This window comes from Boleophthalmus pectinirostris, unplaced genomic scaffold (genome assembly GCF_026225935.1).
Source record: "Boleophthalmus pectinirostris isolate CB_2022bp ecotype Guang Dong unplaced genomic scaffold, ASM2622593v1 HiC_scaffold_22, whole genome shotgun sequence".
NCBI classification, from domain to species: Eukaryota; Metazoa; Chordata; class Actinopteri; order Gobiiformes; family Gobiidae; genus Boleophthalmus; species Boleophthalmus pectinirostris.
In genome coordinates this window covers 4,713,388-4,740,349 of record NW_026571190.1, presented here as the reverse complement: position 1 = coordinate 4,740,349, position 26,962 = coordinate 4,713,388, and the positions used below count along the sequence as shown (strand labels likewise).

The window sequence follows — 26,962 nt, the reverse complement described above, 5'->3', positions numbered from 1 at the left end:
TCGCAGAGATCAAAGGCGCGGCTTGACCCGGTGTCAGATGTCCGGAGCCGCGGTCTCCCGTTTGCAGAGCGGCACTGCGCGTCCTGGACACCCCCGCGGAGCTTCAGCGCGCCACCGGCCGAACACATGACCACGAACACGAGGACGAGGGGTCGCGCTCGGACTAACGCTTCACTTATCTCCCCCAAAAAAGGAACTCCACAACTCCCGGGACAGAGGTTTAGCAGCGGCGAACCGTGTGACTGCCGCGCGCCCGTGGGGACTAGTTTCGCTTCCCCGCTACTTCGGTATGCCGCTTGTTTACCGCGCAGTTTGATGTTGTAATCTACGCAAAACACTGTTAATATTTTTAGAAAGTAGCACAACGTTGCTGCTATTTACTGAACAACCGAAATTTACTCTTTATGTAAAATAGTTTCGCTTCTCTTTTCTTTACGCCGCCTGTTTACGTCCTAGTTTGACGTTCCAAAGTTGATCTGCGCGTCTTTTTTTTAAACGTATGTATTAAATTTAACACTGCATCGCTATTTTTTACATGTCAACCAACACTGAATTTGTTTTGGGTAGTTTATTTTCACATTAAAGCGTTGACGCACACTCGGACGTAGAATGCACCGCACGCGTCTCCGCTGATGCCCCTGCCGCACTATCCCGCCGGACCATGATCGGCTCCCCGGACTTGCTGGCCTTCTCCGGGGCAGAGGGCTTCGCGGAGGGTTCGGAGGAGGACCTGGAGGCTGCGAGTCTGCCCGAGGAGCTGTCTGTCCCGCTGATCGGCCCGGACAACCCCTGGAGCTCCTGCGCACGCTTCAACCGAGACTTCATCCTGGTGGCCGAGTTCTCCGAGCAGGTGTGTAGTGCTTTTGTTTTGGCTTCTGAAGTCCTCTCCACCTGGAAGACAACTGGAGCATAATTTGGCTTACCCCTGGTGTAGCTACCAGAAGTTTGGACACACTGGCATTATGTTTCTTCTTTATGTCCCTGATTATTTCCACTGTAGATTCTCACTGAAGGCATCAAAACTATGAATTTGAATTTATTTGTTTGGAGGATAAGAAGTTTGACTAGCACTGGTATGATTTTTTCTTTATGTCTTCTATGTCTTCTGATCGCCCGGACAACCCTGGAGCTCCTCCACGCTTTCAACCGAGATCATCCTGTTCTCGATGTAGTGCTTTGTTTTGGCTTCTGAAGTCCTTCCACCTGAAGACAACTGGAGCATAATTTGGCTTACCCCTGGTGTAGCTACCAGAAGTTTGGACACACTGGCATTATGTTTCTTCTTTATGTCCCTGATTATTTCCACTGTAGATTCTCACTGAAGGCATCAAAACTATGAATTTGAATTTATTTGTTTGGAGGATAAGTCCCTTGAGATGTCTCGGCATCTCGTTTTCGAGGGGGTCATCACAGCTACAACAACGAAAGACAGATACAGTAGGACAGACAGTAGGATACATAAATTCAAATAAACATCAGAAAAACAAAATCAACACAACCACAAACACACACACACTCACACTTGACTCTTTGACACATAATAAATCAAATTTGAGCCAAAAACTAAAACAGAGTTCAAAGATAATCACAAAATACATCAAGATGAACAACAAAATTCAACAAAATGATCAAAACATTTACACAAGTTTTATAAATATTCAACCAGAGCATTTTTAAATGAAGAGACAGAAGTTAATGCAAGAATCGATGAGGGAAGATGGAGATGAAGAATGAGTGTTTTCCTATTTGTTTTTTGACTCTTGGGACAACAAAAAAATATCCGATCTGCATGACGTAAACTGTAAGAGGATCTGAATGGAATTAAATACTGTTTGAGATATTCAGGAGAACTGAGATGAAGCATTTAAAGAGAAATAATAAGCAGTGAAGTTGACGTCGGGAGGACAGAGTGAGCAGGACAGTTGGAGGAACATCACACAGTGGTGAGTTCTGAAGGGACAGAGGAGAATAAACACTGTTCTAGATCACACTGAGTGGTTGGAGGATGGAAGCTGTAGTATAATAATAATAATAATAATGTAGTATTGATAAATGATATTACACAGTTATCTAAAATGTTTATGATGATTATTTCCATTGTAGATTCTCACTGAAGGCATCAAATCTATGAATGACACATATAGTAACATAATAAACAAAACATAAACTCAAAATAACTCAAAGCTTGTTTTAGATCAGGGGTGTCAAACTCATTTTGGTCCGGGGGCCGTATCCAACCTACTTTGATCCCAAAGTGTCCGGATCAGAAAACTCATGTCATAATAAACCCCAAAAATAACAATAAGTTCAAATATTTGTGCAGAGAAACACAAATCTATTACAGAAATCTTTTTTAATTGATGAACTCTTTCTTTTACAAAATACTATAATATTATGAACAACCTGAAACTTTAAGAAAAATACAATTTCAACACAATGTTTTAACATGAACTTGTAAACAGGCAAAGTACATTTTTCTTGGAAAATCCTGCACTCGGCTCCACTTTTCTCATTTGTGACATTTTTCTGATGAGGGTGTCACGGTCAACAGTCAAAACGATCGTCCTTTAAGAGCGTTTGGAAAGAGACAAGTCTTCATTTGTGCTGCTCTGGTGGGAGGGGCCACGTACAGAGACGCTGGAGATGCTGCTATGATAAACATCACAGAAAATTACCAATATTTTAATAGAAAATATAATTAAAATATTTTAGTAGAAAATCAGCTGAGGGCCAGATTAAAGCTCTTGGAGGGCCGGATCTGGCCCCTGGGCCGTATGTTTGACACCCCTGTTCTAGAATAAAGGTCCCAAATCACTCAAAATTGACTCTAGTGATGTTAAACTGTTGTTACCTCCTCAAAAACTCCTGGAGTTGTGTTTTGTTTTCTTCACATATGCTGGTCTGTTTACATCTCTGAAACTCAAATGCTCTGCTCCAACACATTAACAAGTCTGAAAACAAAATAACAATTAAAATACACATTAACATCTTGAAAACAAATTCGAAGTTTCATAAAACAAATTTACAAAACACGAAACATTTGTACAAGCACTGAGACAAATTTACATGTGGAAAAAATACAAACACAAACCCTCGAAACAAATGAACAAAGTTGGAATGTCAAAATGACCATAACATTAGTTTTGCTCAGGCCTTTATTTTTCCGTCTTTCCTTCCCTTTATAGTTGTGGATAAATTCTTCCTGGTTCTTCATGTTTATCCTTTGTGGACCTTGTTGGAAAATGATTTGGTGATGGGGCAGATTTATGAAGCTGCTGGAAAATATGTGAGACATTTTCACAGATATTTTGGAACAGAAAAGCTGGAGGTTATATTAACTTATATTAATATCGCTGCACTTCTGGTGTGAGGTAGTATTTTGACCCCCATAGTATATTGACCCCGGGGTCAACATACCACTATAGTAAAGTGACCCCCCTATAGGATTTTGACTCCTCTTACTTTTTTCTTTAGTATGTTACTTATCTGCTCATTATTTCTCATGTCATTTACTTTTATTATATATTGCTACATGTTCACTTTCTTTTAAGGTATTTTAAGGAATGTTTTGATGGAGAACGACTTGGTATTTTGTGTAAATGTAACGTATTGTTAAAATTGCATATACATAACAATCTTGTAACTTTTTATATTGTATTTTACATTGTTATGGTTTTTAGTTTGCTATGTTCAGATAATCCTTAATCATAATGTCAGTTTAGGCAATGCTTTGTAAAGATAATGACCTTGAATTTAGTCATGTTGTGTTATTAGATTTTCTCATTTCCTCTATTTAACTACTCAATTGATCAGCCCTGTCTATTTTAACAAGATCCCAAATCATTATACATCACCTTGATTACTATTACTATACACACTAGCAAATAAATGAAATGTTTATACACACTGATTAACACAATGTCTAATAATGCAGACCCTGTCCTGCTTAGTTTCTGAGATCTGACATGATCAGGCTTTGACAAACGGGTATGGCCACAACATAACAGTTCCCTCAAAGATGACACTGGATTGTATGATCCTTACTGTATATTTTTGGTAATTTGTAATATTAATCACCACATGATTATTATGCAGTGATGCAGTCGCTGTATCAGACTGTTGTGGTGAAGAGGGAGCTGAGCTGAAAGGCAAAGCTCTCGATTGACCTGTAAATCTATGTTCCTCCTCTCACCTAAGATCATGAGCTCTGGGTAATGACGAGAAAGGACGAGATCGCAGATACAAGCGCTCGAAATGAGTTGAGAGGGTGGCTGGGTGCTCCCTTAGAGATAGAGTGAGAAGTTCAGTCACACAGGAGGAGCTCGGAGTAGAGCCACTGCTCCTCCACGTCAAGAGGAGCAGCTGAGGTGGCTCGGGCATCTGCTTTGGATGCCTCTTGGGAGCCTCCTTCAGGAGGTGTTCTGGTCACGTCCCACTGGAAGGAGGCCCCCGGGGAAGACCCAGGACACTCTGGAGGGACTCTGTCTCTCAGCTGGCTTGGGAACACATTGGGGTCCCCCGGAGGAGCTGGAGGAAGTGTCCGGGGTGAAGGAATTCTAGGAGTCCCTGCTTGGACTGCTGCCCCTGTGACCCGGGCCCGGAAGAAAATGGATGGATGGAGGAATGTAATATTAATTTAAAACAAATTCACAATACAAACAGGTCCACTAATTTCTGTTTAAAAATAGATAAATGAGAAGTTTAAATCACTTCAAGAAACGTAAGTAAAACAGCAGTGGGCGGGGATAGGTGGTAAGTGAAAACAGACATGTTTTGAGCTCTCAAGATTTGAATACCGATCCCAGAGAAATGTAATGAAACCAAAAGATGATGATAGATATTTTTAATGGAACATTTATGGTTAAAAGCTCAAAAAGTGTGTGGATTGAGAGAAGAAATTTAGAAAGAAACAGCACTTCATTTATAAAACTATTTTTTGTTTTTGTTGTTTCTTTAAATGGTAAAGGTTTACCTTTAATAAGAATAAAGATGAAGTAAAGGCGGCACACTCCTCAGGTATTTGATGAAAGACACTTTACAAATCCTTAACTAAGAAACAATGTCACTGTCACTTTGTACTGTTGTAAAATTGCGCAATCATGTGTCAGAGCGTTTCCATCATGAGCATGCCCATTTCAAGAGGAACAAGGCACAGAAACGGCCTATTCATTGACACGCAGGCCTATCCATCTGATCAGTGTTGGAGAGTAACAGATTACATGTACTGGAGTTACGTAATTAGTACAAATTATGGTATTACGGTATTTTCATGTTTTCACATTTTGGGCTATTCCCTTTTTTTTTTTTTTGTTTTGTTTGGAAATTCCACTCATTGTCGGACACTAAACCAGGTCTAAAACCAGGTCTAAAACCAGGTCTAAAACCAGGTCTAAAACCAGGTCCAAAACCAGGTCCAAAACCAGGTCTAAACCAGGTCTAAAACCAGGTCTAAAACCAGGTCTAAACCAGGTCTAAACCAGGTCTAAACCAGGTCTAAACCAGGTCTAAAACCAAGTCTAAAACCAGGACTAAAACCAGGTTTAAACCAGGACTAAAACCAAGTCTAAAACCAGGTCTAAACCAGGTCTAAAGCAGGACTACACCAGGTCTAAACGAGGACTAAACCCGGTCTAAACCAGGACTAATCCAGGACTAAATCAGGTCTAAACCAGGTCTAAAACAGGATTTAACAGGACTAACTCATGCTGCATGGACCATGTTTTATCCTCTTCTATCAATAATATTTTTAATACCGTTAAGGAACGTCTGGGATTTTTCATTGTCTTTTAGCAGAAAAAACATCTTATGTGAAGATTTCCTCGTCTTTGCTTCTCTACAGCAAATCAAGTAATCCAAAGTATTCAGATTACGTTACTCACTTTAAGTAATTTAATGGATTACATTAGAAACTACATTTTGGGGTATTTAATCTGTAATCTGTAGGGGAATACATTTTAAAAGTAACCTACCCAACACTGCATCTGATACAGCTTAACACAATAAGATCTGAAAAATGAATGAATATATGTGTGGAATCTTTAGTCGCTGATGGTAAGATAATGTCATCAGGAAGGACAAGGTCACTGTAAAGACTACACATGTCTCCATTTGCTTTTCTCATGGAGATATTTTGCTTTGGTTAGTTGGCCTTTCACAATAATTATACTGACTTATCATTTCTTTCCACTATTGGGAAATTTGTTGTTAATTTTTGGCTCTACAAAAAGATTTGAGCTCTAGAAGGTTGAATGAATAACTTCTCTGACTCATTACAGATGCAAACGAAGCACTAAAGTGTTTCATTCTGCTGGTTATTTGTTGCAGCTCATGATTTTTGAACAACATTGTACATTTACAATAGTTTTTGTGGTTTAATCTGGGTTATTATGTCAGTTGCATAAATTAGTTTCAGTATTATTGTTTATTGTCTATATTTCGCATTTCAGAATTTATCGTGACAGACCTCCTGCTCAGAATGTTCCACTGTATGGCATTAAACTTATTTATACTGCATTATTCAATTAAGGTGCTGGGCAGAGCAATTGCTTCTCCCTGGTGATACTGTAGACACACAGTACACCATTAAACTGAATCTATGTAGGACAGTGTTACTCAGACTGTGGTGCATGGACAGCTCTTCAGTTTGTGGGTTTGCCTCATTTACATTTAATTTTATCCACTTTTTTTCCTCCTTTAGATCATTTCTTGTTTAGAACTGCAGTGGAAATGATGTAGTCCACTTTTAGACCTGGTTTAGTCCAAGATTAAACCTAGTTTAGTTCTGTTATAGACCTGGTTTAGATCTAGTGGGGTTTGGAAAGCCAAGTCAAAAAAAGTTTGTAAAGAAAATGGAGAAGCTGGACAACATCAGTCATGCGTTGGAATTTTCATATCACATTTTGCCTAATAAAATAATCATTAGAGGCAGCAAAACATCATGTTTTCAATGAACATATTTGAGATGAAATGGAAGACCTCGTGAAAACATGAAGCAGATGTGTGCTTCCTTGTTTTAAACTTTCACACTCCAGTTCCTCTTTGTGGAGAGTGTGACTGAAACTTTTCTGGAGAAATGTTCCTGGAGATGTTGCTTAGACACATTTAATGTTGTACAGTGGAACATTCTATCTCCATGGAGATGGCAGGAGATGTCACCAGGTCAAGTTACAGGGCAGATCTGTGGAGAGTTGAGTCCAGTCACAGTTTCTCAAAAATACTTTTGAGTTATAAAAAATAGGATTTAAAATAAATTAAATCCAGGATTAAATAAGGAATCGGACCTCTCACCTTATCTGTAACATCTGGATTATCTGTTTTCATATTTGCTGTTTCTGCCATTGTCTATTTGATATTTACTTGTGTATAATTTTACTTGTCCTGCTGGATTTTCTGTATATGAACATGCACCACTGTCCTCAGGCCAGAGGTCACAGGTGATCTGTCTCCAGATTGGTACATGCTCATACAGATAATGTGATGCACTTTGTCCCTTATAATGTACGTATGTACATTATGTGTCACATGACAGTGTGGTCATGACGGTGTGGTCATGTGACTCGTACATTTAAATACCATCCTTACACACTAGTCAATTTTATGTGCCCTGATGAAGATACAAGTCGAAACGTGTTGGTGTTTGAAATAAAATAAAATAAAATAATAGCAAAGCACATGGGGGTGCCTCAGATCTCCTCTTTCATCCTGTAATAAAATATGTATTTGAATACAATATTTATAATAATACACAGTATAATGCCATACTGAGGAACATTCCAGGCAATGGCACTTTCATGGTGACAAGCAGATAGTAGGCCCCCCACCACAAAACAGTGTTATATAAATGAAGAGCTGGTGCTTCTGTCCTTGTGAGAGAGTTTGAACCATAATATCCAGCCACTTTGCATGTTTTGTGTTTTGGGTCCAAGATTACACAAAACTGACTCTTGTGATCTGTAAGTCATGTGATGATGATGTTCTCTCCTCAAAAAACAGATCTGGAGTTGTGTTTTGTGTTATTCACAGTAACTTTTTATTATTAGTCTGTCTACATCTCCAAATCTCCAAATGCTCTGTTCCACCTTGTGATGTCATGAAGTGGTAGTAAGAGCTTTTATCATTAGATTAGCTGAGTTTTCAGGGCTAAAATGATCCAAATGAGTCTAGTGAATGTGTATAGAGTTTTAAAACACAGTGGAGCACTTCCTGTATTACCACATGACATCACAAGGTGGAACAGAGTATTTTCATTTTGAGAGAAGAACTCTGTGTGTTAAACATGTGTGAATGAAACAAAAACTCCAGGTGTGTTTGTGATGAGGAAACATTACAACAGACATCAGAAAGAAGCTTAAGGTGGACCCTTCAATGAATTCAATGGAAGTATTCTATTTAAAGATGGCATAAGAAAATGTTCCATGGAGTCTCTTAATCCTCATTCCCAGGTTGGCCCGTCTCCTGTGCTCACCATCCCGGACGACCCCAGCGTCATGGGCTCTTTTGACCTGAACCACTTCTCTGTGCGCATCATGTCCGTGGACTACCAAGCGTCCGGCCCCGCTCCGGCCCTGCCCTCGGGTCCCGGCCCCAGGCTAAACTTCAGCGAGGACTCCCGCGTGGTGCTGGGGGACTCGGCCGAGGACGCCTACGCCTACGTCCACCACGTGACCCTGCTGGACCTGGAGGCGCGGGGGATGGTGAGGCCCTTCTGCATGGCCTATGTGTGCTCGGACCAGTCCAAGCTCATGGACAACTTCTCCGAGCTGTCCAGCGCCTTCTCCAGGGCCTCGGACAGTCTGAAGACGGGCAACAGACAGGCCTTCTCCATGGAGCTGCAAAGGAAACTCCAGGACCTCGAGTAAGTACAGCTCAAAGTGGAACTTAAAGGAACAGTTCAGAATTTTGGACATATTTCCTAGTGAGCCAGAGTGTTGGAGACGTGTGGAGACACTTTTTAAAATATTCCATCCAGTGCTTGTATTTGCAGAGGTCGCTGGTGCTAGGCTAGTGCATGTCAATGGCCATAGTTAGCCTAAGACTAAAAACAGTCTTACCCACTCCACAAAACACCCGAAGCAAATCTATTGTTACACCACACTGTCCATGTGAATGTCTGTGTTGATAGAATAATTTTAGAAGTAAAACCAAACTTACATTTGAAGGATTTATGTGTGAGCAGCAGCAGTGAGTTGTACTTCCTGATAGAAAGCTCGGCAGCGGCGGACTGATATAGGAGAAAATAGTCCCTCAGCATGTGACAATTCATGCGATACAAGATTAGTTTTATTTAAACATTATTCTAATGAGGCTTTATGTCCAAAATTCTGATCTGTCCCTTTAAAGGTCCTATAATTACAGAAAACTGACTCTTGTGAGCTTTAAGTCATGATAGAATGTTGTTATTTTGTTTTGTTTTCTTCACACATATTTGAGTAATCCTGCATTTTGGGCTCTGTTCACACTTACCGGAACACATTTGAAAACATGTGGATGACGACTTCAGGTGTAGTTACCGATACTGGAAGATAGACTGTATGAAGAATATTTATTTATACAGTCTATGTACTGGGCATGTGATAAAAGCGTAGATTCAGCAGCAGAAATCATCACAATGTGCCAAAGCTTTCCATATTGATATCATATCGCCAAAGTTCTCACTATAATATCGTGGACCATCACAATATATCAAATTACAAGTCTCTTTGCTTAAATGAAGAGTTCTGGGCAGCAATTGTTAAAAAAAGACAGAGAACTACATAGACCATGATCCTTTGCTCCATTTCAGTGTAGACAAGAAGAAATAACAGTTCTAAGCACTTTTAAGTCTTAGTTCTTTGGATTAAGTCTTGTCAAGGACATTTTAAGAGGAAAAAGTTGCATTTTAACAGTTTTGTTCGTCTCCACAAAATATCGCAATAAATATCGTACCGTGAGATGTATATCGTGAAAATATCATACCGAGAGATTTGGATATTGTTACACCCATAAGAACTACATATTCCATGATTCATTTCAGCGCAGACAACATGAAGTTATGTTTTTTTGGGGGGGATTATGACGGAAATAATTCACACCAAAATCTTGTCAAGGTATTTTAAAAGCAAAAAACTGTCCCATCTACAATTATATCACAATAAATCATATCGTGAGATGCATATTGTGATAATATCATTACATCCTTAAAAATATATACATATACATAATGTCAGACAAATTATTATAATATGTATGTTAAGAGGCAAAAGGAAAGGGAAAAAAAAGAATACAGTGACATATAGATGAAATAATCCCGGCCATTTTCTCAGTTTTTGTCCTCAGATTTTGTCAGAGTTACTATCGCCGACAGAACCCAAAAGAAGTCGTCATCTGCTGCATGTTTCCAAACATCTTCCACTTTTGTGATGTAAACTTGAATAGAGCCCATTATCCCTTCTACATCTCCAAAGCTCAAATTCCACCTTGTGATGTCATGAAGCTGTACTTTTCAAGTTAACAGTTACCTTTTTAACTTTTGTTCAGCTGCAAAGTTGAAATGATCCAAATGTTTCTTGTGGAAGTGTGTGGAGTTTAGAAACACTGTGAGGCACTTCCTGTATTACCACATGACATCACAAGAGTGTTTTCAGTTTGAAAGAAGAACTAAATCTGCAGGGATTGTATGTTAAACATGTGAATGAAACAAAACACAACTCGAGGTCTGTTTGTGATGAGGAAACAACATTAGAACAGATCAGAAAATGGTATAATATGAGCTCTTTAACACTGAATCTAACCTTTTTTTGCTCCTAAACTGTATGTGGTGTTTTAATAATAACATTCTCTACTGTTTCTAGTCATTGCAAACTAGCTCTATTTGCAGCCTTGTGTTCAAAAACAGTGAAAACAAAACTCGTGTGCTGCCTCTTGTGGCCGCTGCTGCTTCAAGTACTATGTGACATCACACAGGACAGCACTGACTACAGCCAGGTGTTTGTGTGAATACCCAGTCACACTGTTCTGGGCTGTCGCAGTTAGGGAATTTCTCCTGCGGTGTGGTATTGCGGCTCAACATGATATCGCACCCCCTCCCCCACCCCCCATCCCCCGGAGTTATAATATTTCCTGCTGCTGTGACAACTCTTTCCAGTGATGAGCTTGTTGCACATGCACATGTACCTTGGTTGTCGTGTCAATATAGGGTGTGTAGCGTGGAAGAAGTAACAACTCTGGAGCAGAGTTTTACAGCTCAAAAATCCCCAGAGAAAAGTGCATTACAGTCATCTAAACAAGAGGAGATAAAAGTGGGACCTGTTCAAATGATTTAAAAGATAAAAACTGTTTAATTTAGATCAAAGCCGCAACTGAAATAAGCCAGATTTTACAACAGCATTCACTTGTTTGCCATCACTGTCAGTAGTGACGCTGGGGTTGGTGACAGACGGTTTCAGCTGCTGTTTCAGTGGCCCAGGTCAGTGAGGGGTCAGCATTGCCAAACACAATGACCTCAGTTTTGACCTCATCAAGACTTAAAACGTTGTGAGCCAACCAATCCTTGACCTCACTAAGACACAGAAGAAGAGATGTCTTGGGCAGAGGCAAGTTTTTTAAGTGGCAGGTAAATTTGGCGGTGATCTGTGTAGAAGTGATATTGAATGCCATGTTTTTTAAAGATTTTACTCAGTGGGAGGAGGTGAACAGGAAAAGAACAGGCGCAAGAATTGAACCCTGGATAACTCCACAGTTAAAGGGGCAGTGGACGAAATGGAGTCCCCCAGTCTGACAGAGCAGAGCAGGGAGGTCCCCCTAACAACAACAGTTTTAAAAACTATTTAAAAGAGCTGCACGGTCAGCTGTATCAAAAGCAGCCATCAAGTTTAAAAGCATTAAAATGACAGAATCACCAGAATCAGTCACAAAAAACAGGTCATTAAAAACCTTTAAAAGTGCAGACTCAGTACTGTGTAAAGTAGGGGTGGCACAGTACACAAAAGTCACAGTTCGGTACATACTTCGGTTCAGACTAGGGGTGGGCAATATCTCGATATTTTTAAAATATTGAGATTTTTAAAAAACTCGATATGAATTCTGACATATCGATATAATGCTTATATTAAATTTTTATTTCGCCGCTTCGCTTGTTTGTCTTCTCTGTCGTCGCCCGCGTGCCCCCGCCTCCCTGATTTTGTTCACTCGTGTCTCATTCACTCCTCACTATCGCCGTGAACGCCGAAAGTTGGTGCCAGTGAAAAGCTTCAAGCACCACGAACCTTTTCCACCATTTACAGACAAAACCATCAGCAGCACATCCTCATATTCCACCGAGTCACGTCCTTTAGTCCAAAAGAAGTTGAACCGCAAGAGCGGCACGTGGAGTGCGTTGTTTATGCAAATTAGCCATGCTCTTTTTAAGTTTAGTTTCTGTAAAACGTAAACAAGTCTGCGCAAAGCTGCAAAAAAATAAAAAATAAAAAATTAACACTATAATCTCAAACGGGCTGATGTGGCTCTTGAGTCGTTATGCTCTATATCTTGTAAAGTTTAGTAATGTAAATTCTATTTATGCAGAAGATTTTAATTAATAATCTGTTGCAGTGTCACTTGTACAAAAGTGTTTGGAAACGTTGGGTTTGATCTGCAGTGGATTGTGGGAAACCTCAGAGCTCCTTATAGGAACATTAATCTATTGAAATAAGGAACATCCTGAGCTTCTTCTGCTAAAGGAGCTCATGGTTATGGTTTGGATAACAGAGTTAATGCAAAGATGAGCTTGTGTTGAGTTGTTTTATTTATGAATGAAACAAAGGAAATATGTTTTATTTATTTTATTTAACAGTTAAATTATTATTTATGTAATTAGGGTTTTTTGTAATCTTAAATGTTCCTATATGAACTGCTGACCTCTTACACTTTTTAAAGTGTTTAATTTTTAAAAAAAGGACCTTGTGGAATTTGGCAGATTTGTTTTTGCAGTTTTCCGTTTTAAGGGGTTATTTTTTCCTGTACAGATATCGACATATATATCGTATATCGAGATATAGCAAAATATATCGAGATATATTTTTTGATCCATATCGCCCAGCCCTAGTTCAGACCCTACGGTTGGGTACATTTTCAGTACAGTGCAGGGTGAAAAAAAAAAAAACATAACCAAAAAGGCTATCCTTAAAGGCTGTTTTTATTGTTCAGATCTGAGGTACCTGCAACATCCTGAAACAATTGAAACAATAAGTGAACAAGCACCACATAGAAGACCAGCTCTACTGGTAGGTGCATCAGTGCAGTTTTGCCAAATGGCCTCTTTGGTAGCTTTACTTTTCTCAGCAAGGTGACTGCTAGTGTGCTGCTCATTTAAGGGGTGCATTTGTAGGACTACCCTTCTCATCTCCCACGCAGAGCTGATAAAATGCGCTGTTACTGTAAGGAAGCTTTTGGTAGCTCGAGAACTCCACGAATCCGTTGTGAGAGCGATTGAATGTGCAGCTGACAACTCCTGCTCCACTGCCTGTCTGGTTCTGTTGTAAATGCCGGGGACTACAGTTTGTTTCACGTGACTGCGGGACGGCACGCTGTAGCCAGGTTTGAGCACATGTAATAAATATTTGAAGCCTTCCTCTTCTACAACGGAGTAGAAGGATGCAATATAAATCCCAATTGCTTCAGTAATTGTTTTACTCTACTAGTGTGATGCAGGTCTTCTAACTCCTGTGTGCCGCCACTCACCATTCTCAAAATTAGCTCACTCATAACCAGAGAGCCTCAAAACAAACTACCATGCAGAGGTTGTATTGGAAGGCGGAGTTCGAAAAGCTAGACCAAAGTTTTCAGATGCAAATGCGTCCTGAAGGAACTCTCACGCGACACAACAGTTCCGCGTTTGTTTCGGTATCTCAGTATCTTCTTTAATCAAACTTTATTTTGTACCGTGTATTCTACGTGAAAATGCTCGTACCGAACCGTAACCCCTGTACCGTGACGGTTCAATATGAATACACATACCGTGCCACCCCTAGTGTAAAGCCTTATAGCCTGAGTGGAAGAAAAAATGCCACGTGCTTGTAGAAATGACTGGAGCTGCAGGAGGAAACACTTCTCCAGGATCTCAGCCATAAAAGGGAGTTTAGATGTAGGCCTACACTGCCCTACTAAAGAGCAAAAGAGCTTAACTCACCAGAGTGTGAAACTGAGAGAAATGACTTCTGTTTTGTCCAAAATTTGACTCATTGCTGTAATGAAGAAATATTTGTATGTGAAAAATATTGAGCTCAAAATTGACCTTTGACCTTTTGTTTGTCAGTTCCTGTTCTCTGCCTTTGTATCATGAGACAAAAATAAGGAGTAAAGGTAAAAAGGCAAAAGGGGGAAACTGACATGATCATTATTTACTTAATTTTGCCCAGACTTCCATCCGTTATAAAAACACATCACCAAGCTCCAGTCATGTGTTTGTTTGAAATGATCTAGAAGAGTTTTGGATTTCCTGTTTAGTGCTGATCAGGATCGTGCGGAGACACTTACACACTTAGACACGTGACTTAGTATAGTGTGTACAGTATGAATAAATACATGAAATACTTTCACATTAAAGATCATTGAAGTAAAATTTCATATCTATTTACTGTTCAGGGCCGCAACAAAAAGAAGTAGGCAAGAGGTTGGATTTTTACAATAAAATATATTTATGGACTAAATCACAAACAAAACATACAGTTTCTGCCTTTTGTAGCAGCAGTAGCTCAGTTGATAGAGCATTTGCCCACTGATCTGAAGGTTTGTGATTCCAGTGGTGTGATTCCAGTGATTCCCTGTGATGCCCACAGATGAATGCTGTCATTGTGTCCTTGGGCAAGACACTTAGCCCACCTTGCCCACAGTGTCTGTGTACACTGGTGTGTGAATGTGTGTGTGAATGGGTGAGTGGTTCCTTGTGGTAAAGCACTTTGAGTGCCTTGAAGGTGGAAAAGCACTATAGATACATTTACCATTTTGTGTTTGCACGAAAACGTATTTTTGGCTCATAAAACAAATATTCAGTATTTTTCATGATATTTATTCACATGATAAAGGAGGTCTCAAAATCAAACAAAACGAGCACAATCAGAAATATCAACCTGGTCCATGAGGCGTCGGTGGGTCAGTTCATCAGCACAAACAGTTTATGAGGAGTCCAGCCCATATCACATGATCATTATATCCACAATGTAATGTGTGTATGTGTACAGGCCCATGAACATTTGTGTGATATTGGTCACACATAACAATGTCTGTGTTTACTAGTGTGGAACCAAAATGTCATTTTTCATGAGTTGTGTGTATGTTAGTTGTGTGACTGTAGATCAGTGTGTTGTGTATCACCAGAAAAACAAGAAATGGAAATTATTTTTGTTCCAATTAGAATTTTAACGGCTACACTGAAAGAGAAAGGAACTGTTCTAATAATTTGTGATTTTCTAAAAAAACTGAATATTTTACTATACAAATGCATAGAATTATAAATAAATAATATTTTTTCTGAGATTTTGAGACACTCCTGTTGTTCGAGCTCCATCCTTGGCAGAGTTATGACCAAAAACACATATTTGACCTTCAGGTGACCTTGACCTTTTCAACCTGTAACATCCAGTGTGCCCCGGTTATGTGTGTGCCAACTTGTGTGATGATTGGGTGAATATTTTACCCCGCAGATGGTTCAGAAATTGCCAAAATTGCCAAAATTACCGATCCTTTATAATGGCGTGACCCCGTGTGACCTCAAATGACCTCGGATCAAATTTGGTGACAGTCGGTCCATAAATGGCAGAAATATCACTGGTGGACAGACACACACACAGACACACACACACACAGACAGACACAGACATACAGACACAGACACAGACATACACACTAGAGATGCGCGGATTGCGGTTACAACCGCGGTATCCGCGGTTAATCCGCGGGTCGGGCAGATGACGTGACGAAAAATTATATTTTAATTAAATTCTGGCGGGTGGCGGTTTAACTACTAAAAAAAAATGTCCTTAATTAGCCCATTTGACCTCGTTTTTATGTTCTGAAGGTTCAGGTTGTGTCGGGTTATTGATGCCTAAGGTTTACGAGGCACATATTATATGCAGTTTATTTTATTATTTCTAATTTATTTCAGCTGTTTGCCAACACATAAGTGGCTATAGGGCCATATTTATTTAGTTATGCATTTTTTTTTAGTTTCAATATCAGATATATTTTAAAACACGCAGACGTTATAGAGTAGACTTCCACTCGGGGGATTTAAATCTTAAAGAAAGACCGATGGAGTGAGGCTATGACTTTGAAATAACATCGGGCGATGGCAGAATGTTCAGAATGTAACAACATCCAACACGAAGGCAAGAAGGTTCAAAAACAGCCTAGTCGGAAAACGTTGTCAGTTAATTAGCTGCGCAAGAAAACCAGGTAAGTTTGGGGTTGTTACGGACAATTAAGAATGTGAACATACACGCTGAGCCAATTTTGGAATGAATGAGCTATAGAGTTTGCATTTTTATCGAGGCTCCTTAGTTTGTTTGCTGTATGATTGTTCTAAAATCTAAAATCAATCGGCGGATGGCGGGCGGGTGCGGTTTTGAAAACCTTCGGTGCAAAATGGACAGCGGGCGGATGAAAAAATAGCCCATCCGCGCATCTCTAATACACACACACACAGACACAGACATACACACAGACACAGACACACACAGACAGACACAGACAGACACACACAGACACAGACAGACACAGACATACAGACACAGACATACACACAGACAGACACAGACATAGACACAGACACAGACATGACACACACACACACACAGACATAGACACAGACATACACACAGACACACACACACACACAGACATAGACACAGACACACAGACATACACACAGACATAACACACACACACACACAGACATACACAGACATACACACAGAACACACACAGAAACACAGACACACACACACACAATACACAGGACAGTCAAACCTTAGACATACACACACTCAAGACAGACACAACATGGTTAGGGACCAGGTTACAAAACACAAACATGTTTTTTAAGTTTTCAACAGGGGTTTAAAAAGAGCTTCTTTACAAAACAAAGGCACAACACCAGACCCTCCATTGGAAAAGTTACACAATGCACCCTTAAAAAAAGTTCTAGTAAATAAATAAGTACAAAAATACATAACCCTCTGCCCTCGCAGGTTCACAGCGTCTCTCTGAAGCAGGAGGTGGCGCTGTCCCCGGGCCCCGCGGGGAACCATCCCACCGGGGAACCCACGGAGCTGGAGGCCGTGGAGCTGTCCATCCACACCCACCGCGAGCTCCTCCGCCAGGTCACCTCCTACCCCAACAGGAAGCTCAAGCACCCCGACTTCCTGGACCCCTGCCGACGACCCCGCGACCTCCTCCCCGGACCCTGACCCCCGACCTCTGACTCGCCCTCCGCCGCGTCCAGACCCTCCCGGAAGCAGCCCACCCCTACGCGTCCACAGCAGCAGCTCAAGACCCTCCCGGAGCTGAACTTCCTGGAGCTGAGCGGCTGGCGGACACGGAGACGAGGCTGCGCGGGGACCGGGGCGCGCTCAGGACCTCGTCTGTCATTGGCTCGCTCTCCAGGGGACTGGCGCTCACCCACTTCCTGTTTGAGCTGTGGGTGAGCGAGGACGCGGAGGACGACGAGGAGGAGGGGGAGGAGAAGAGCAATGCCACAGGTGGGTGGAGAAAATGGAACGGTTTCATTTTTGATGGATCCGTAAGCGGAAATTGTTGTTGCATCCTTAGGCAAGACTAGTGATGGGCGAATGGAATGAAGCATTGACACCTCAGTCGCAATATTGTCTCTAATGGTGGGACGTGTCTGAGGTCTTGGAGAAACACTGACCTCTAGTGGACAAATTTAACCACTGGCCGAAGGTGTCTCAGCATCGATGAAGTATTGTTAGTGTAAAACAATACTTGTGTGCAGAACGACACCGTACCGAACAACAACAATAATAATGATGATTTAAAATAATATGTAAAGAGCAACATAAATAACATGCTGTAAATAAGAAAATAGGTGTTACCTTGTTAGGTGGAATTAGATCAAAGTGATCCCAAACCATGGATCGCTTTTTTCCACTTGGGTCCGATCAAGTGGTAACGGAGGGAAACAGGGGCAGATTTTTGACATTCAAATGTCTCTTCTTCAGAAACTCGAGGGACTATTGAAATAAGTAAAGTATCAGAATGTAGGAAAGAGTTAACACTCCAACAGGGTAAAGTTAAACCTGTGATATTCTTTCAAGTTTGTTGACAAAAAATTTAAAAACTCATGTCGGTAACGTAGAGAATGAAATATGCAGCACTTTTTGGGCAATAAATCCAAACAGTGATAACTCTTGGTTCTCACTTACATATCCTTAACAAACTGGTTTGAATATTTGCTTCATATAGTTTTCTACCATATGGTACAAGATTAGGTTGAAAAACCTCTTACTTTATGACTCATGAAATTTTTTATTAAGAAAGGTCACGGTAACGGAGGGAAAATTGTGCAAGCAAGTAGAAGGTGCATGATTTTACATAATTTGTCGCTTTTCTCTTCTGAATACTTTAATATTACTTCAAAATGAAAGGAAACTATTTCTATAAAATATGTCAGTCCTTCCAAGCTAATTTTTATCATTTTAAATACTTTTTTTTTTTTTAAATCCTGTACCTTCATCAACAGTTCAGAGATGGAATAACACAAGATATGATGAAATACATCCATTTATTAACATGATTTGCAGGTCTTTGAAATTTGGGAAATAATTTCTGTTCCATGTTTCATACATGGTCTGTTTAAAACATATGGAACTTTAGAACCAAAAATGGTACAGAAAAAAGGTCAACAGTTTGATAAACTAGAGTACATATGTATCTGTTGAATACAGTTTTATATCAGATGCATTAACTTGAATTTTTGGCCTTGCTGTTTACTTCTGCTTGACCGGGCCCGCTTGTAGATGCCATCGAAAATGAAACAAATGCCAAAAGTCGCCAAAAGTCACCAAAATCACCACTAATGTCACACAATCCTCATCACTACCCAACATTTTTAAGAAATATTGGTGCATCTTTTATACTGTAGCAGTTTAGCACTCGTCAAACCACAGAAGTGCTCTGAACACTCTGAACCAATCACAGAGCGGAACATTCACTGAGCCAATGAAACGCTTCGATACACTGAAGCGACTGACACGCAGAGTGAAGCAGTCAGGGGAGGGACCGACACTTCCACACTGGTCACGTGAGCGGCTGCTGCGAGACGAGCTCCGAGGCAGAGCTTCAGAGCAATTTGTTTCAGAAAGAACGAGACGTGCTCCAGAGCTCCGACTCATTTGCCCATCACTAGGCAAGACACTTCGCCCGCTTTGTGTTTAGTGTGAATGTGGTGTGTGCGTGAGTGTTGGTCACATGTTAGTAAAATGTATAATAAAGTGAACTCAAAATGAAAATGTTTGCGACTGATGTCTGCCCCCCTGTGGTGACTGTGAGCAGCTCGGTTCAGCTCCGAGGCCCCTGACACAGACCCTCTCAGCCTGGAGTCCTTCTTCTCCTGCGTGGAGGAGATCCCCATAAAGATGGAGGTTGAGAATAGACGCACGCTGACCCCTGACCCCGCTGTTTCCATGGAGATGGCCGGGAGCGTGAGCAGTAGCGACAGCATCGAGGTGCTGGGGACAGAGAGATCCTTCCGTACACAGCAGAGCATCAACAGCTGTGAAGGCAAAGGTACCATTTACTAAAAAACATTTTCTTTCATTTGAACTGGCTTTCGAACTCATGCTCTCACATTTCAAAACTGTTTTGACACTAAGGAAAAGACAGCACTGCTTTAAGGTCTGTTCAGCAAACTTGACCTGTGCTTCTCAGGCCGCTGGGACATTCTATAATATTAAAGGATATTTTTAAAGAATCCTAATGAAGTACAGGGTTTGGGGATGGGGGTGCTCAGACCTCAGGTGCAGGACAGTACAGGATGGATAAGTCAAACATGCCTGACAGTACAGAAAACATATGTAACAAAAGTCAGAAAGGGTCAGTGTCTGGTGTTTTGTTTTAATATTACTCATGAGCATATTGAATAGGCTTGCGGTCATTTTGACCACTGTGGCAGTTCTAGTGTTAAAGGAAACTGTGTGTAAGATTCAGATTTAAAATTGAATTTACATGACTTATCTGTGTCCCAGATATGAGTTAAACATGTTCATATCAAATATAACGTTGTCTGATAACAACTATAATGTTGATTTATTTGTAATTACAAAAACATTAGACATGGTGTCATTTATTTATGTCATCCAATCAGAAAGCAGAATGAACTTCACATGTGTCTGTCATTTTGGGCTGATTTCTATGTTGAAATCCAGTGTGTTTAAACCTAAAAGGACTGTCTCGAATCTGAACATTCACTACTTAAACCCCCACCATCATGAGTCAGTGCTAGTGCAGCTTCTGCTGCTCAGGGAGGGAATCCTGGAGGTTCTGAGCTTCACATGAGACATGAACATAAACTGAGAAAGAGACTAACTTGGACGTGTCTCTGTCTGCAGATTAAGACTCTGGACACACAGGTTCAGTTGTGACCTCTACCTTTTTAAAGGTAGAGGTGCAGGTTACATACAATTTATATAAAGTTACCTGGACCTTGACCAAAAACATAAGCAGTACTACTGATGTACTGCATTATATAAAGGTACAAACTTGAGGCAGGAGACTGATGCAGTTTACATATATTTATTTTGAATTGTTGTCACCATGAAAGACATGGTTCTGCTTATTCTGAATACACTGAGTAATAATCATGATGATTCAAAATGATTGTTTATGCCATGTTATAATATTTTATCACTTAATCATGGTTATGCTACTAATTATCTGCCAAATATCACTTACACTGGAAATGAAAAGGGGGTTTGGTCAATGAAATTGTTACTTCACAGGAATTCACTGCAATTTATGACAGCAAAATATCTCTAACCTCTTCCTTTATGTCGTCTTCCTTCTGCGCACAGAGCCTCCAGGCCTGATGTGGGAGCCCTCATCCAAGCGCATTCCTGTAGACGCAGCCGTGAGGCGGGTCAGAGCGTACGCCCGCAGAGCCAACAGCGAGGACAGCATCGAGGTCCTGAGCATCACAGACTCCATCATCCCCGAGGACCTGAGTGCCATCACCGAGGAGGCCGAGCATTCCCCTCTGCCCAATGGAGAGCTGCTCTGTGGGGTACTCCCTGAGCCCCTGTCAGAGCCCCTGTCAGAGCCCCTGTCAGAGCCCCTGTCAGAGCCGCCAGAACAGCCTGTGGTCCGGCTAAAGAACACCCCTGTGCAGGAGGAGCATGGGACAGCAACAAGTGGGTACTGTTTAAAGGGCCCATCTCATGTAAAATAACTCTTTACACATTGTATCTTCTGCACATACACAAGCACAATTTGGGTTTTGGAACATCCTTTACACAATAGTTCTGAAATCTTACTGATTTTTTGGAGACAGTCACAGACCAGGAACTATGAAAGACCGACTATTGCTTCTCCCCCCACCCGTCCTGAGAAAGCACAGGCTCCGCCCTCCAAACATGACGTAGGCGACGAGTGAGCCGCCCTTCCTCCGCCCATCTCAGTGAGGGATGGGGAGACAGACGTGCACCCTGATAGCGGTAGGAATAAACTTTTATTCATCATGGAGATACAGCGCGTTCAGCCTAAAACAGGTATAACAAGCTTTCTGTTACGTCAAACGTGTCATAATTGGAGCTACCGCGTCATCGTTGTAGCAGCTTTAGTTCGTTGTCACGTGGGAGGGTGGCAGAAATACACTACAATTTGTTAAAAAAAAATGCCGAATCAATCTAAAATCCAATTCGGCGACAAATACAAGGCCCACACATCACTCTTAGAAGGTAGAAAGCTCTGAAAAGTGCATTTTGCATGAGATGGGCCCTTTTTTCTTGATTCATGTCCATCACGTTGTTTCCTCAGCACAAACATACCTGGAGTTCTTTTATTTCATTTCTACCTCTTCTCTAAAGGCAAATCTAATTCCCTAACCTCCTCTGAAAGCCTGTATCAATCCCCCGTCTGTGTCTGTCCCACAGCAGATCCTCCTCTGGACCCCTCAGACTGGCCTGTCCCCGGTGCTCTGTCCCTGGTGCAGTCCCTCCATGTCCCCTCCCTGTCGGTGGTCTCCCGCTGGTCCCAGAGCGCCACTCCGGCCCGGCTGCTCAGCCTCGACGAGCGCTCGGACTGCACCAGCGCCACAGGCTCCTCTGACCCCCCTCCCCCCGGGCTGTCCTCCGCGCAGGGCCTGAGGAGGAGGCTGAGGAGGCGCAGGAAGGCGGGTCTGCGGGCGCTGCGCTTCCTCAAACAGCACTCCTTCTGCCAACACACGCTCTACTGCCTGCTGTCGGGGCGCCCCCTGGTGGTGCTGGGGGGAGAGGAGGCCCTGGTGAGAAAGGTGGTGGACGGCTTGAAGCTGTTTGTGCCCGCGCCCGGTCCGGACGAGTGCGCCATCCTGCCCAGTCTGACCAGCCCTCTGCAGCTCACCGACCTGCTCACCCGGAGGCTCATCGGCATACACAGGTAGCACCCACAACATCACTCAAAGCCAGTAGCACCCATCGCATGTAATGCAGGGTGACTAGAATTTCAAAATCAAAAACTAGGACACTTTCAGTTTGGGGCGGTTGGTAATAATAACACTGTGAAACGAGTGTGTACCTAAAGAAAACTCTTATTCACTCGCTGAGTCTGTATAGTCACATTTACTTCATTTTTAAGCAGCTTTTCTGTATTTTACTTAAATAAATGACATGCATTCTTCTTGCCTGGGATCCAGAATACACACTCTTCATTACTTTACAAAGATGTGTCTGGTCACCGGTGAATCTCTGTATTCAAATGGCCCTGATTAAACGGGGTCACCTTCTTCACAGATCTGAGCTGTAATTGGCCTGGTTGTGTCATGTGCTTGTCGTGACATGCATTGGAACCTTTCAGGCAAAGTAATAACATGGAGACAAGCAAGTCTGATTTAAAAAATGTATTATTTTATTTAACAAAGATAATGTACATTAATAAACAGACTTTCTATAAATGCACCAGAGTTGGGTTAAATGGCTCGTTTTCATCTGCTGCCCATGGACAGATGTTAAAGTCAGAAAAAACCCCAGAGGCAACACAGTTCACCTTTAACTATAATACCAGAACTTAAGTAAAAGTACTGTACAATAGTGTGATGATGCTCCCATAGTAACCTGTGTGCTCTCTCTCTCTCTCTGTGTGTGTGTGTGTGTGTGTGTGTGTGTGTGTGTGTGTAGGACATCGGGCAGTGCCTGTGCTGGGGTGCTGGCGTCTCTGAGCCACTACAGTCGTTACCTGTCAGTCATGGACCTGGACCAGAGGAGCCTGAGGGCCCCGGCCTATTCGGGCGCTCTGATTGGCCGCCTGGCAGAACCACAGTGTGGCTTCAGTAAAGGTCTGACGTACCTGATGCACCTGGAGAGTGAACTGAGCGCACTCCAGAACAAGGCTCTGCTCTACGCCTTCTGTCCTCCCTACAGACAGCGCCCCCTCCTGACAGACTGTGACCGCAGAGTACTGCACTTCCTGTCTGACCTCATGGCCCAGCACCATGCCGCCCGTGGCCCCCCTGTGTTGGCCTTCAGCTACTGCTCCACTCAGCTGCACAGGAACACTGCTGCCCCCTAGAGCCCGATTTTACACCTTTTAAATGTGATAATATATATGTGTTCATTAAAGTCTAAAGGTTCACTTGGTGTGATGAGTGAATCTCACAGCAACGACAGGGTTTATTCTGCACTGCTCAAATGTTTTTAAACTGACCATCTTCACTTCAACAGCTCAGAGACTCAAGATGAGCCACTCAGTGTGAAGTCAGATTGTGTCCTTTAATCCCTCTGATCTGAGGGTTTATTGTGTTCTGTTGCACGTAAGAAACATTTGACCCTGAAACATTCTCAGGGTTTAGCAAAACTAACTCACACTGACTTCTAGTGACTGTAGATGTAGGTTTTTACTCAGTGTTTTAAGATGTGATTATGCACCAGCGAGATGTTGTGCAGACAGGAGCCAGTCTCACTCTACTGCTGCAGGCTCGTCATCAAACTACTTCAAAATGCTGTTCAATAATACACTTTGCACCTTTTTTTTTTTTAGAGAACACACTTTTTATTTAAGTGTTGCATCACAAGCCTTCAAACGGTCAGCAAACAAACGGTCAGCAAACAAACTCTCCAACCAAATAAAAATAAACTTAACCAAATAAAAATAAACTTAAGATAACATTACACTGACCCACTTTGGGTGTTTAGCAGAACTGATTAAAGTGACTCAAACAGGAACAGGAAGTCCTATAGCAGCAGGGCTAGAGGTGAGCAGGCCTCCTCTCTGGAGACCACTGCTGGACATCTGTGGGCAAAGCAGACATCATTTATGTCAATAATCTGAATAAAGTAGGTGTACACAAATATGCCAAAAGGTTATATTTCAGGTTTATCATTATTCATGTACAACAATAGGCAAAAAAAATATAAAAAATACTTGAAAGGAAATCTGTTGAGATAAAAAGGGCTAAGAGCTGGTGAGCAATATCCTTTGAGAAGTTTTAGTTAAAAAAGCTATGCACTGTACGTATGACAGCAAAAATACTCAAACACTATGCCAAGATTGTGAACTTAACTGCAAACTGTATTTAAAATGAAGTCAAAAAATGATTGACTCTGCTCCTCTAAGTTTTAATGGCCCCACTCGGGGATAAATAAAGTGACTGAAATGAAATCTCGTCTCATTTGGTTCAGTTTTAGTGAGAAACATTACTACTATGACAGATTTTAGACACTGACATAAAGGATCTTTATGTATGAGTTTGCATTTTATATTGCAGAAGAATGGCCTGTGCCCCATGTATGAGGTATACAGGTTCAAAACAAAGAACTGTTATTGATAACTTTTGTAATTAAGAATAAATCGGCATTAGAATAGTTATGTCCAATTTACTTGGCTATCAGTTGACAGTCCAGTGTTTGTGTACAGCACTTTGGCCAGCTGTAAAGTTTTAAAAGTGCTTTATAAATAAAATTGTATGGTATCAGTTGGAATGCTGAACTCCAGCACTGAAACTGGTTTCTTTAAATCCTTTAAATCTTGCCCGTTTTAATTAAAGGGGCTGTATGTAGTCTGTGCTCTTAATGATTGAAATGGTTGAAGTTTGTCTCATTCTCAGTTCTTGTTCAGGACTCATGTGAAGCTCAGAACCTCCAGAATTCCCTCCCTGAGCTGCAGAGGCTGCACTAACACTGACTCATGATTGTCTGTAGTTTCTGGGATTTAGGTAGTGACCATTCAGATCAGAGAAACATTTTAGGTTTAAACTCACTGGAATTCAGCAGTGAAACTGGCAACCCAAATGAGAGACTCATGAGGCTCATTCTGCTTTCTGACTAGATAATTGCCTTGTCAAGCAAAACTCCAAATTTCAGCAAACTGAACTTTTGAACTACTTGGCCATCATGTCTAATGTTTTTGTAATTAAGAACAAATTACAGCCATGTCTTATCTGAGGACACAGTTGGGTCATGCTTATGGAATTTAAAATCTAACTCTGAAATACAGTTCCTTTAAATCAATACTCACCTTTTAAGCTAGCACACAGAAAACAAATGAACAGTTTTCACAGCAAAACCAAAAACTAATTTCATTCTTCTCTCCAAAACAAATATCAAGTGTCACTCACCGTGGTGAGCGTTCATTTGCGACACAGTCCACTTCTGCCTACAAGCCTGAGACGAGCACAAATGAGACATGTTTAAAATGTCATGGAAAACTCACCAAGTATGACTACTGACTTGCAATATGTGCTGTTCACCACCAGGTTAGGACATGTAAGAGAGTGTTACATAGTCAGGCACGAGAGCTCCGCCCCAGTGTGGGGACAAACACTGCCAAACACTAAACACTGTCTGCTAAATCTGCACTCTTTTGGGGGATTTCTTTCTTTTGTGATTAGACTCTGATATGCAATCTCTGTCAAAAGTTTGGACACCCCCTCTAATTCAATGTTTTTTTGTTTTTTTACTTTCTACATTTTAGATACATATGGAAGACATCAAATATTTGAAGCAAGATATATTGAATGATGTAGAAAGATGTATAAAAAAAAAATGAAATAACTATTTTTTTTATTTAAATTTTTTCTTAATGAATTGCAGTATTCTGAAATACTGTGCCTTGTCAGGGTCAAGAAATGCCAAAAGTGTAAAGCAGTGATCAAAGTAAAAGGTAAACAGTATTTTATAAAAGTTTATTTTTACTATATTTCGTAGATATGATGATTTTATTGAGAACAGTGTACTAATAACGTTATGAAAATCCCAGTATTTTTCGGACTATAAGTTGCACTTTTTTCATGGTTTGGGTGTTTCCTGTGACTTATACTCTGGTGTCACTTACATATTCAAATCTTCAGACTGACAGCCGCGAGAGGCTCTAGTCTTGTTTATCAGTTTTCTGCATGTCTTCTGTAGAAAAAGCCTCTGTCCTGCTGCAAGTAGTGAAATATTCAGCAGAAAATGATAATTGAGCAGCAGAAAGAAAGTGCTGGCGATAGTCGATATAATCGCTGATATATTTAGTGATGTAAAAATTCACTGTAAATGTTGAATTGTTTAAAAAACATAGGTTTGGCTCTGGTGGATTTTAAATTGGGTTTATTTAGGCAACATTATTGTTATTCTGCCTCTTTACATCATATTTACAGACAGTAGGTTGGCCTAATGGCATTTTTGCATCACATTCTAGACACTAGTGATGGGTATTCCAGTTTTTTTTAGAGAACCGGCTCTTTTGGCTCGGCTCACTAAAAGCTGCTGGTTCTTTTGGCTCCCAAGTGGCTCTTCAGATTGTTTTGTTGCAAGCAGGACTA

General features: G+C 41.2%; 2 protein-coding genes across 3 annotated transcripts in view; one reads left to right on the top strand and one right to left on the bottom strand.

Annotated features, from left to right (window-relative positions):
* smcr8b (Smith-Magenis syndrome chromosome region, candidate 8b) lies at positions 1–25,160 on the top strand. Its single transcript, XM_055157775.1, is given in 9 exon segments — positions 1–850; positions 8,442–8,854; positions 16,479–16,485; positions 17,223–17,535; positions 17,538–17,711; positions 19,525–19,758; positions 21,042–21,377; positions 22,119–22,602; positions 23,340–25,160. Coding segments are annotated over 9 exon segments (2,541 nt in total). The 5' UTR covers positions 1–661; the 3' UTR covers positions 23,731–25,160.
* Positions 24,314–26,962, bottom strand: part of zgc:112980 (uncharacterized protein LOC503706 homolog) — a 33,867-nt gene continuing 31,218 nt past the window's right edge. For both annotated transcript variants that reach the window (XM_055157768.1, XM_020917434.2), the window contains exons 19-20: positions 25,775–25,820; positions 24,314–24,450 (exon numbers count right to left, since the gene is read on the bottom strand). In XM_055157768.1, the coding sequence (XP_055013743.1) occupies positions 25,787–25,820 (34 nt within the window). In that variant the 3' untranslated portion in view covers positions 24,314–24,450; positions 25,775–25,786. The remainder of the gene's footprint in view (positions 24,451–25,774; positions 25,821–26,962) is intronic.